General features: G+C 53.1%; 1 protein-coding gene across 5 annotated transcripts in view; it reads right to left on the bottom strand.

Annotated features, from left to right (window-relative positions):
* LOC8080405 (casein kinase 1-like protein 3) overlaps positions 1-12,786 on the bottom strand; it is a 44,732-nt gene that overhangs the window by 18,692 nt on the left and 13,254 nt on the right. For 4 of the 5 annotated variants that reach the window (XM_021459959.1, XM_021459957.1, XM_021459956.1 and 1 more), the window contains exon 5: positions 8,699-8,794. The exons of the other annotated variant lie outside the window; for it this stretch is intronic. In XM_021459959.1, the coding sequence (XP_021315634.1) occupies positions 8,699-8,794 (96 nt within the window). The remainder of the gene's footprint in view (positions 1-8,698; positions 8,795-12,786) is intronic. 5 annotated transcript variants of the gene reach the window in all.

Here is a 12,786-nt window from a genome sequence, read left to right as displayed (position 1 = left end):
TCACAGGCCAACTAAGGTTCTGTTTGTTTTACCTTACAGATTGACACAGACGGTCAGGTTGTAACCTGATTGTAATAATACACATGCAAGATTGTTACAATCCACAAATCTGCATCACCCCAGCAGCCCAGATTCAAATGTATATACATCTATAATCTATCACGACATGCAACTCATCGACATCAGCAGACCACTAGCACATGCAATGACAGTACATATTTATTCATGCAAGTAAGGATGCAAATGGGGCAGCGGTGGGCAGCCCGCCCCATGTCCGCTCAAGCCACAAGTCCTACCAGAGCTAATGTGGCCGCAAACATGTTGTCATTATCTTTTTGTGGGTTGGTGCAGCAGCCCACAAAGGGCCGCAGCCCTTGTTGAATCGATCCCAGGAAAACATGTGAGCCAGTGAATCCATCCCGGAAAACAGCTTGCACGCAAAGGTGTCTGAACTACAACGACAAACATTGGTTAAATCACAATCGCTTGGTACTGCACACACTGAACTTCTCAAACAAACATAATCATCGCCAACGACCATGCCCCTAGCAGGCATGGAGTCGATGCCGGCATCGTAGCGCATGCCTATGGATGCAAATGGCACAGCGACGGTCAGCCCGCCCCGCATCCGCCAGAGCCGCGAGCTCTCTCACGGGCATACGCGACAGCCCGCGCAGCACCGCTAGCTTTTGCGGGCTTTGCGGCAGCCCGCACAGCACCACATAGCTCGAGACTGCGCACGTCTAACCAACACACCGATGCAGCCATGCAGCCCTCTAGCTAGAAGACTGCAAAGATAGCTAGCAGATTCACTCACTCACGTTAACTTGCACAAATTTACAATTCATCTCACATAATTCCACAAAATCTTACAAAATAAAAAAAAAACTGAAAATAAAAAACATGACAATACCATTACTGGTGACAAATAAAAAAATCTGAAAAAAAAAGCAACGAGCTCGCCTCGGGCGGCGGCGGCGGCAGGCACTGCATTTTCGTGTCCAGCGGCATCAACTGGTTCGGCTACGGCATCGTCATGTCCAGCGATCCTCCTTGTCGTGGCCCAGGCATGTGGATGTCCGTCGCCACACCACGGCCACGACATGGAGCGGAGCGTCAACGAGGCAACACTTGAGGCGTTTCTGGCGGTGGCCTAGGCGAGGAAAGCGCCCTCGGCGGCACAGTAATGCAGCATGCTGCTGCCCTATTTGCCTCGACAAACGACAACTACAGGGACAGCGACGTGATCCGGGTGCTCTTTGACTGCGGCCATCTGTTCCACTGGGCTGCGTCGACCCCTAGGCTCTAGCGGCGGCCCATGTGCCCGGTTTGCCGTCATCGCTGCCGAGCCCTAAGCGCACGCTGCTCGCCGAGGTCATGCCACTAGCGTCAGCAACTGCGCGCAGCTGCAGGAAGAGCCCCCCAGGTGACCTCCCATCGACCTTGAACGCAAAAGCGTCTCTCGGCGCGCCTTGCTGTTGTGTGGTCTTGGTCCTAGTTGTCGGCGGCCGGATGCGGCAGGGGACTAGGCTGCCACCGGGACGGTGCTAGCATAGGGTTTGTCGCCTCCTCTATTGGAGGCGAACACGTGCATCGCGTCTTGCGAGCGGGCAAAGCGGCGCCGCTGGGTCTATGCGCAGGCACGCATTGACATATGCGGGTTCGCGGCGCGGGTTTTGTGGGTTCACGGCGCATGGTAACCCAACCGGCACACGGCGCAGCCCGCGCCACTTGCATCCCAACACACACCCTTACTAGCACAAAAGTCTTGTGTGGCGTCCTCGCTACCACGACCAACCTACTGCGTAAGGCCACACCCGCTTATTCTAGAGACATGCCCCACACGCGCCTTGGCGTTGGCAGCCCGGGGCCCAGAACCTCCTCCATCTCGGCGGCCCGGTGGATCTGAGCCTCGAGCGCCCTTATCTTGTCCCGCAGCAAACCCATGCACTCGTCGCATGCGCGGACAAGCTCCACGGCCTCCACGAGCCTGTGCTCGTGCGTGGCGAACGAGCGTTGCATCAGCGAAGTCGGTCGTGCAGCGGTGGCGGTTGAGGTGGGCGACAAGTTCCTCGGCCAACATGGCCACGAGCTCGGGGTTGATGTTGGGCTTGAGGGTGTGGGGGTATAAACCCCTATACCCTCATGGGCCTATATGGGCCGCACCATCAGAGGTGGCTCGGCCCACAGGATGAAGACGTGCGGCGCACGACTGGTCGGCGTGCACCGCAAGGCTACAAGATATTGTACCAAATAGGATACTTTGCTTGTAACTCTGTCCCTTCACGATATATAAGGAGGGGCAGGGGTCCCCTAGAGGACAGGGGATACATCATATTCTCTCAGCACAAATCAATACAACCAGACGCAGGACGTAGGTATTACGCCAACTCGGCGGCCGAACCTGGATAAAAAGCTTGTCCGTGTCTTGCGTCACCATCGAGTTCGTAGTTCACGCACCGTCTACCGATAAACTACTACCGTGGGTATACCCCAAGGTAGACTGCCGACTAGCTTTCGTCGACAGTGGCGCGCCAGGTAGGGGGTGTGCGTACAGCTCTCCCGACGAACAAGATGGCCATCATCCCCGACTTCGCGGCCATGGCGGGCGACTTCACGTTCACCGTCAGCTTCAACAACTTCACCGCCATGACAACGGAGGAGGTGTAGATCCGATCTGCGCCAACCACTTCTTCATCGACGTCGGCGGCGGCTTCAACCACGCTGGCTACGACTCCGACTACTCCAGCAACGTCTCCGACCACGCCGACAACGCGTCACCCACTTCCCTGCTACAAAGGGAGGCAGATCGACAACACCGACCTGCTCGGGCCATCGACCAAATTGTTTGGCCTACTTGCTCTGACCACGAGTCGCAATAATAATCGCCGCGAAGAACGACGCTACGACAACAGCGACCACCATCATGACAAGTCGAAAAGCTCGAAGGCCGGACAATTTTGTCGTCACTAACTAGACTTTCATCCAAAGATAAGTACACTTCTAATATCTTATTTATTTTTGGCATAATATTTTTTATTATTCTTCAAAACAACTTTTTTAGCCACACTAGTTTTTTCTCCTACACGAGCTTTCCAGAGCCGGTACTGTCTCCGACTCCTCCCTACACGTGCACGAGATCCGCCCTCTGCGTTCCGGGTGGTCGGCAGTAGCTCTCTGGCGAGGCTGGCAATCCCACGCGTGTCTAGGTTCCGCACCTCATGCTGATTGTTGGCTAGACCAGAGCTGGTACAAGCTCTAGGATGAATTAACTACTTGTGCTAATTTTATAACAAAAAATCTAAAACTTATCTCAGTACCGATTTTTATCTAAAGTATTTATACATCATGTACTACCTATTCTTTATATTTATTTTTCAGGGGTTTGGCCCAGTCGACAAGCTACGCTCGGGGACTCGTCGACTATTCCCTACGCTGTGCCCGGGGACTGCTCCGACCACCGAGCACGTTTACGTTCCCAACCACGCTCGGGGACTTGTCGACTACTCTCTATGCTGTGCTCGAAGACTGTGCCGACCACCGAGCACGTTTACGTTCCCAACCACGCTCGGGGACTTGTCCACCGGTCCCTACGCCGTGCTCGGGGACTGTGCCGACCACCGAGCACTATACGCTCGGGGACTGGTCGACCAGCTCACCAATTTATGAACTTGGGGACTGCACCGACCACAGAGCAATTGATGCTCGGGGACTGGTCGCCCAGTCCATCAGCTCGGAACTTCAAGGACTGCACCGACCACCGAGCACTCGACGCTCGGGGACTGGTCGCCCAGTCTATTAGCTCGGAGCTTCAAGGACTGCACCGACCACCGAGCACTCGACGCTCGGGGACTGGTCGATTAGTCTATTCAATTGCAGACGGACTGGTAAATTCAATTTTTTAGACCTTGCTACAAGGCTCATACTTCGCCTTCCAGCAAGCTCGGGGACTACATCGGTACGATGCATCTGGCGATGCATCTCAGTTACAGAATTTCTTTGAGGACTTTTATTTTGACCCTGGCACCACGTGCCTACGTCACCTACTACCAGGCTCGGGGACTAAGTGGGCACACTTCACCTTGCGGTGAATATGCTTGCTTTTTGAAAGACTATACTTTTCAGAAAAATAAAGTGGGCACACTTCACCAGGAAAGAAATCTTTTTTGATTAAGAGCACCATGCATTCTTCGAACAACCTGCTTCTTCGATGTCAATGTTGATCAACTGTCTTTTGAGTTGGTCAAAATACCGTTGCAACTGTTTGGGCGACTTTCCTACTTATTGAAGACGTCAAGCCTCACTGATCGAAGAAGCTCAAGACGGCGTGTTACATCACAATACATGGTGCTCGGGGACTAGCTGTGGGGGTATAAACCCCTATACCCTCATGGGCCTATATGGGCCGCACCATCAGAGGTGGCTCGGCCCACAGGATGAAGACGTGCGGCGCACGACTGGTCGGCGTGCACCGCAAGGCTACAAGATATTGTACCAAATAGGATACTTTGCTTGTAACTCTGTCCCTTCACGATATATAAGGAGGGGCAGGGGTCCCCTAGAGGACAGGGGATACATCATATTCTCTCAGCACAAATCAATACAACCAGACGCAGGACGTAGGTATTACGCCAACTCGGCGGCCGAACCTGGATAAAAAGCTTGTCCGTGTCTTGCGTCACCATCGAGTTCGTAGTTTGCGCACCGTCTACCGATAAACTACTACCGTGGGTATACCCCAAGGTAGACTGCCGACTAGCTTTCGTCGACAGAGGGCGAGGTGGTCATCTACTAAAGGAGCTCCGGCGGGGGTCAACGGTTGCCTTCGGAGCTAGATCCGTGGCAACAGGATCTAGAGCTAGAGGGGCCAAGCTTCGTTCATAGTTGTAGCTCGATTGGATTGACAAATGAACTTCTCAAGCGTCGGTAGTGGAGATGGCGGCGGGCGATGGTGCATGGTGTGCCATGGGGCTAGCGCCTGCATTTCTGTTCGCCATGGAGTGGAGGTGGCGGCGACGGAGATGTCGGTTGTGCCAGGATGTGGGTCAGACACTTCAGCCCACTCTAAGTGGGCAAGGCCTTGTGCGCCCAGATCTCGTCTCGCAACATGTCCATGCACTCGTCGCCCACGCGGGGCCATTGGGATAAGTGGGTCAGACACTTCAGCCCACTCTATCCAAGTAGGCTAGGCCTTGTGTGCCCTGATCTCGTCACGCAACATATCCCTACACTCACACGCGGCAAACCTGAGCACCGTGTCAGCAAAATCAGCCATGCAGCAATGGCCTCTGGTAGGCATGGTATCAACGTCAGGTCCACAGCATACGCCAGGACTAGAACAAAAGTCTTGTGTAGCGAGCTCGCGACCATGGCCAACCGGTCACGGCCTCACGCACGCCCTTACTAGCACGGAAGTCTTGTGTGGCGAGCTCGCGACCATGACCAACCTACAGCATGAGGCGGCGCCTACTAGTTCCAGAGCCAGTACCCAGCACCTCCTCCGTCTTGGCGACCCGATGAGTGAGCCTCGCGTGCCCTGATCTCGTCCTACAACATGTCCATGCACTCATAGCATGCGTGTACAAGCTCCTCAGCCTCCGCGAGCCTATACACGCGCGTGACGAACACGAGCACTGCGTTAGCGAAATCGGTTGTGCAGTAGTGGCGGTTGAGGTGGGCGACGAGTTCCTCGATCAGCATAGCCACGAGCTCGGGGTTGATGCTGGGCTTGACGGCGAGGTGGGTGTCATCCGCCGGAGGAGCTCCGATGGTGGCCTGACAACTGCCTTGGGAGCTGGATCCACGGCCACGAGATCTAGAGCTAGACAAGGCCATGCTTCCTTCACAGCTGTAGCTCGATGGGATCGACAATGAACTCAAGCAATGTAGTGGAGGTGGCGGCAGCGATGGCACAGGGGGTGCCATGAGGCTGGCGCCTGCGTTCGCGTTCGTGTTCACCATGGAGTGAAGGTGGCAGCACAAGCGATGTGGGTTGCCGCCGAGATGTGGGTCAGACACTTCAGCCCACCCTAAGTGGGCTAGGCCTCGCGTGCCTAGTTCTTGTCCCACACAATATCTATGCGCTCGTTGCCCGCGTGGACAACCTCATCGGCATTCGTGAGCCTGCATTCACAAGCAGCGAAACCTAGTGCCACGTCAGCGAAGTCAGCCATGCAGCACTGGCCCCTAGCCGTTACTAACACAGAATTCTTGTGTGGCGAGCTCGCGCCCACTAATTCAAGAGCCATGTCGAGCGCGCGCCTTGGCATTGGCGGCCCTGGGCTGCTGCAGTGCGCACATCTCGGTACGTAGCACCTCCTTCGTCTTGGCGGCCCGTTGGATAAGCCTCGCGCACCCTGATCTCGTCCTGCAGCATGTCCATGCACTCGTAGCCTGCGCGGACAAGCTCCTCAACCTTTGTGAGCCCGTGCACACGCACTGCGAACACGAACGTTGCGATAGCAAAGTCGATCGTGCGACAGTGCCGGTTGAGGTAGGCGATGAGTTGCTCAACCGCAAAGCCACGAGCTCAAGGTTGATGCTGGGCTCGACGACGAGGTGGGTGTCGTTCGCTAGAAAAGCTCCGATGAGGGCCTGTTAGCTGCTTTGGGAGTTGGATCCACAGCCACGGGATCTAGAGCTAGAGAAGGGCATGCTTCGTTGCAGTTGTAGCTCGATGGGATCGAGACTAAACTTCTCAAGCAACGGTAGTGGAGTTAGCGACGGCAATGGCACAAGGGGTTGCCATGAGGCTAACACCTGTGTTCGCATTCACCATGGAGTGGAGGTGGCGGCGACGGCGATGTGGGTTCCTGCCAAGATGTTGGTCAGACACTTCAGCCCACTCTATGTGGGCTAGGCCCGGCACGCCTAGATCTCATCTTATAGCATGTCCATGCGCTCGTCGCCTGCGCGATGCCACCGGGATATGTGGGTTAGACACTTCAGCCCACTCTAAGTGGGTTAGGCCTCGCGCGGCCTGATCTCGTCCAACGGCATATCCATGCACTCGCTGCTCGCGCAGACAAGCTCCTCGGCCTCTGCAAGCCTGCACTTGTACGTAGCAAACCCAAGTGCCACATCAGCGAAGTCAGTTGTGCGCCAGTGGTCCCTGGCAGGCATGGTTTTGACGCCAACATCGTAGCACATGCCCTTACTAGCATGAAGTCTTAAGTGTGGCAAGCTCGCGACCACGACCAACCTACCATGGCCTCATGCACAGCCTTACTAGCACGGAAGTCTTGTGTAGCGAGCTCGTGACCATGACCAACCTGTAGCATGAGGCCGCGCCCACTGATTCCAGAGCCATGCCGCGCGCATGCCTTGGCATTAGCAGCCTTTGGCTGCTGCAGCGCGTAGATCTCGATCCGCAACCCCTCTTCGTCTTGGCAGCCCGGTGGGTGAGTGAGTCTTGCATGCCTTAATCTCCTACATCATGTCCATGCACTCATAGCCTGCATGGACAAGCTCCTCGGCCTCCGCGAACCTGTGTTCGGCGCGGCGAACACAATCGCTGCATCAGCAAAATCAACGTGCAGTGGCGGTTGAGGTGAGCAACGAGTTCCTCTACCGGCATTGGCACAAGTGCCTTGGGAGCTAGATCCACGACCATGGGATCTTGAGATGGAGGAGGCCATGTTTCACTCACAGTACCTCGATGGAATCAACACTGAACTTCTCAAGCTCAATGCGGGTCAGACACTTCAGCCCAAAGAACTTATACAAAAATATTAGACACTATGACCCGAAGAATTCCTCTATTAAAACCAGGTTTTCTCATGGAAGCAAAAAGTCATGGGAAATATGTCAAAAGGAAGACATGTGTTTCCAAGGAACTCATGGCACCTAGAAACCCCTGAAGAACCAAAGAACTCCAGCTCAAGGATTTTCACGAAATCCACGAAAGGATGCAAGAAATGAGGGTTTTCTCAGGGCTTCAAGCCATCACATGAACAAAGTTCCAAGGGTACCAAAAGACTCCAAAAACATTTCTACAACTCATCCCAAGCAGCAGATAAACATTCCCCAAAAATTGGCTCCAAAAATCTAATCTAAAAAAGATAAATTTCAGATTTAAATAGAGGGGAACAAACAACTTGCACAAGATTGATACCTTGATACCTAGATTACCTCAAGATGTTCGATTACAAGCTTCTCCTAGTCTAATGCATACCTAGAATGTCAAATTGCTCAAGAAAAAAGAGCCCCTCCCTTTCTTCCGCTAACCCTAGCCTTCACTAACACACAAAATGAGAGACCTCACGTTTATCTAGACTAGCCTTCTCTACTATATATAGGCACTTTACTCTTTCCAAATTTGTCCTTACATAGCACAAAACCTAAACACCCCAAGGGGAAGAAAGGTCAGTGTTTTTGTCACTTCATCGGACACTTCAGCCCACTCAAAGTGGTCTAGGCTGTGGTATTATCAGCAGGTTGAAGCCACGGCCCGCCCCACCATGCATGCTTACATGCAAGCTATTGACGTCAGCAAGCCACTAACATGCATTTATTTGTCCACATCGGCATACCACACCATAGACTACAATTCATTTATAATAGTTTATTCCTTCACACAAGTAAATATAAGTCGTCTACTTTCAATCCAAATCAATTGTGATCCCCGCAGCAACGTGCAGGAATGCTTCTAGTTGTATAACAATTTGCAAGCTAAAACAGAAAGGGCCCACATACAAACCTGGTTGGCTTTTCGACCAAGGCCCATGAGGAAATTATCAGGCTTGATGTCTCTGTGCAGATAGCCTTTAGAATGCATAAATTCTATTCTTGTTATCTGCAAATAGTAAATGAAAATCAGTTATAACCAACTACAGCATGGGTAAAAGAAGTGTCAAGGGCCTGGTAATCTAGGGTAGGTGGCCCTCGACTACGGAGTTCGTAGTCTCCTGCCGTTGTCTTCCGATCGCGGAGGTTATACCCCTCTCGGCGGCTCGGACTTGAGAACGTTGGGAGAGAGAGAGAATTAGGGTAACAATACTTTTCTTAATATCTCAAAGTCTGTATATATAGCCAAGGGCTGAATACTAGTAGGAGTAAAACTCTCCTAAATATAAGGCTAAGTATAATTCTACTTCCTAATCTAGCCCCTAGTCTGTTGGGCGCCTTCTCCCTACGATGCGCTGGACCTGGCCTGCGCGCGCTCGGTCGCCATGCGTACGTCGCGGGCGCGGCGTCTCCTGGAGTACGAGATACCTGTAAGTGCATCTAGCCCTTTAGTGGGTTTTGGTGAATTGAATGACAACACAATTAAAGGTCTAACAAGTTTGCTAAGTGTATCAAAGGGTCAACAAGAAAGCAAACTTGATGGTATTTCACACAAAGTTCAAAGAAGACCAAAGTTGTGTGTTGGTGTAAACTGAAGCTTGATTAATGTCAACGCTCATATCAAGAAGATATTCAAGCAAGAATCACAATATTGAAGAAACAGTTTTTCAATGGATGCTTAACATGATGTGACTTGAGTATGGCTTGATAGAGTGAAGATAGCAAGGAAAAGGCTTCGAGAGACTAAGCGAAGGTGAAGGTGAAGCAATGGCTTGTAGACCGAGGTACCATGGCTAAGGTGAAGAAGAGAGTACTTGCATTGAGTCGAGGTACTAATTAAGCTATGAGGAGTCATATTGTGTTGAGGATCAAAATCTTTAATGGAAGTGACTTGAAGTCATGGATTGAACTCACATATGTTGAAATGATTCAAGTCACATGCTCAAGCTATATTTACTCAAAGAGAGGAGACAAAGTTAATTGCATCCTTGATGAAGTGATATTGAGAAGAAGTGGCATATGAAGACATTGAAGACTCAAGTGGTTAAATTGGTTATATACTTTTGACCTTGAGTTTAGGATTTGCCGCACTATAAAGAGGGATGCAAATTTAGTTGGTTTGAGGAAGATAGAGTGCTCAAGTATTAAAACTAAATCAAAAGAGAGACACTCTAACACTTGCACGCACGAACATCTAGGAAATTTCTTCTCTGCCAGGGTGACCCGGTAGTACCAACCCTCAGGGCCGGTGGTACCGGCAGTGCCAGCCCTTTCTCTTGAGTTTTGCGAGAAAATGAACTACCGGTAGTACCGGGCTCGGGCCGGTGGTACCGGCCAGCACCAGTAGTACCGGTGTGAAACGCCGATAGTACCGACAGGCCAAATCTGCGCTGACTTTGGTTGCGGAGATTTGAACTACCGGTGGTACCGGCCTTCTACCGGTGGTACCGGCAATGGTCGGTAGTACCGACAAAAGCCCGGTGGTACCGGTAGGCTTATTTCTCGCAAATCATAGAGACTTCTTACCGTTAGATCTGAGGGCCGGTAGTACCGGCGTCTAGCGCCGGTAGTACCGACAGTTGTTCTGAACACATGTATAAATAGCTTTCCCCTCATTCTAACCGTTGGCTGACTCTCCCACTCGACCAAACCTTCAGCCAAGGCACCTCTCTAGCTCCCTAAAGCCTCTCTCTTGTATCCCCTTTGCTCCTAACTTCAAATCTTGCAAGGGATTGAGTGAGAGAAGGATTCTTGGTGAGAGAAACATCAAAGCAAAGCTTGAGCACCTGATTTCTTCGTCAAGCCGGTTGGATTTGTGTTTGTTACTCTTGGAGCAAGGCTCCTAGCCGGCTAGGCGTTGCCCATAGAGCTTCCTACTCATGTGGTAGCCTCGGGAGGTTTGTAATCACTCAAATCATCTAGTGAAATCACCCCTCATCTCAAGGGATTGCTCTCTTGACTTGAGAACGAGGATAGGGTTGAAAGAGACCCGAAAAGCCTGTGTGGCTTCCTCAACAACGTGGACATAGGCAAGCCTTGGTGGCGAGCTGAACCACGGGATAAATATCTTATCTTGCTGTGGAGGTAGCTTCGACTACCCTTGTTCTTGTTTTCTTTGTGTTCTTCCTATCTACCCCCGTTCATAGGTGAACAAGGGCCGATCTACGTTTTGGAGAAGAACCAAGCCAAGGGAACTTCAACTTCATCCTCTACTACATCTAGGAGAGTGGGGTAACTCTCAGATCTGGAATGAAAACTCAAAATACTTTGATTTTGTAGCTCTCTTAGGGCGTCGGTAGTACCAACAGTTGCGTCGGTAGTACTGGCTGTCTTACACCAGTAGTACTGGCCCAAACTGTCGGTGGTACCGACAGGCATTTAACTTCCGCAACTTGAGTTTTGAGTTTCAGGTTTTTAGATACGCCTATTCACCCCCCCTCTAGGCGACATCAAGGTCCTTACAATACCGTACATGACATCTCTCCCCCCCCCCTCGATGACCAGCTCGTCCTCGAGCTGGAACGTTGGGTACTTGGTGACGAAGGAGTCGAGGTCTTCCCATGTAGCAGATGCAGCTGGCTCGCCCTTCCAGCGGACGAGAACCTGGCGGACACCCCGAGCGACCCTGGCGCGAACAGCCAGCTCCGGCTCAGGCTCGACGGCGCCATGGTGTACTGTGGGCAGCGGTGGGGGCGCAGGCGGGGGCGCGCCGACCCATTTCTTGAGGAGGCCGATGTGGAAGACGTCATGCAGCTTGGCGCGGGGAGGTAGCTCGAGGCGCACAGCCACCTCGTTGATGATTTCGGAGACGCGGTACGGCCCGTAGAAGCGGGGCTGCAGCTTGCTCTTCGGCGCTTGGGACAGGGAGGCCACAGGTCGATGGCGAAGGCGGAGCAGCACCCAATCCCCAACAGCATAGGACACAGCCCGGTGTGCCTTGTCGTAGTAGCGCTTCTGCACGGCCTGTGCCTGTTCCAGCCGATGCCGAACGTCCGCCAAGAATTGCTCGCGTTCTTCCATCTATTGGGCCACTGCAGCGACCCGAGTATCGCCAGCTTCATACGACTGGAGAGACGGCGGATCGCGACCGTAGACCACGCGGAAAGGTGTCTCCCGCAGGGATGACTGGTAGGCGGTGTTGTAGGTGTATTCCGCCCACGGCAGCCACCGCAACCACAACCAGTCCCGGGGCCTGTCCCCTGAAAAACAGCGGAGGTACATGGCAATGACACGGTTGGCAGCCTTCGTTTGGACATCGGACTGTGGATGAAACGCCGTAGTCATGTGCAATTTGACTCCCAGGAGTCTCATCAGCTCCTTCCAGAAAATAGAAGTAAACACCGGGTCCCGGTCCGAAACCATGGACTGCGGCAGCCCGTGGAGGCACACGATGCCGGAGTAGAACGCCTGTGCCACAGACTCAGCAGAGTAGGGATGAGCCAAAGGTATAAAATAACAATACTTGCTGAAACGGTCGACCACGGTGAGGATGACCGATTTCCCTTTGACGCGCGGAAGAGCCTCGATGAAGTCGAGGCTAATGTCGGTCCACACTCCGGTGGGCACGGGCAGAGGCAGCAGAAGGCCGGCGAGGTGCAGGTGCTCCGTCTTGAAGCGTTGGCAAGTGGGGCTGGCGCGAACAAAATCCTGCACAACACGGCGCATGTCGGGGAAGTGGAAGTCGCGCCGGAGCCGGTGGAGGGTGCGCTGCACCCCTTCGTGGCCGTCGTCATGCACCGCAGCCACTATCTCCGGGAGAAGGGCCAAGGCTGATGGCACGTACAGCCAGCTGTCATAGGTGACCAGCCCGTCGACGATGCTCCAGGGCGCCGATCGCGTGCTAGCAGACAGCTCGTCGCGGATGGCAACGAGGGCGGGGTCCTGCACTTGGGCCTGACGGAGCCGCTCGATGTAGTCGAAACGTGGAGCGGAGATGGCCAACACCACCCCCTCTGGAGTGTCGCGCCTAGACAGTGCATCGGCGACAGTGTTCTGAGCGCC

The sequence above is a fragment of the Sorghum bicolor genome, chromosome 4 (genome assembly GCF_000003195.3).
Source record: "Sorghum bicolor cultivar BTx623 chromosome 4, Sorghum_bicolor_NCBIv3, whole genome shotgun sequence".
Taxonomy (NCBI): domain Eukaryota; kingdom Viridiplantae; phylum Streptophyta; class Magnoliopsida; order Poales; family Poaceae; genus Sorghum; species Sorghum bicolor.
The sequence above is the reverse complement of the archived record's forward strand: the minus strand, read 5'-3'. Positions and strand labels throughout refer to the sequence as shown.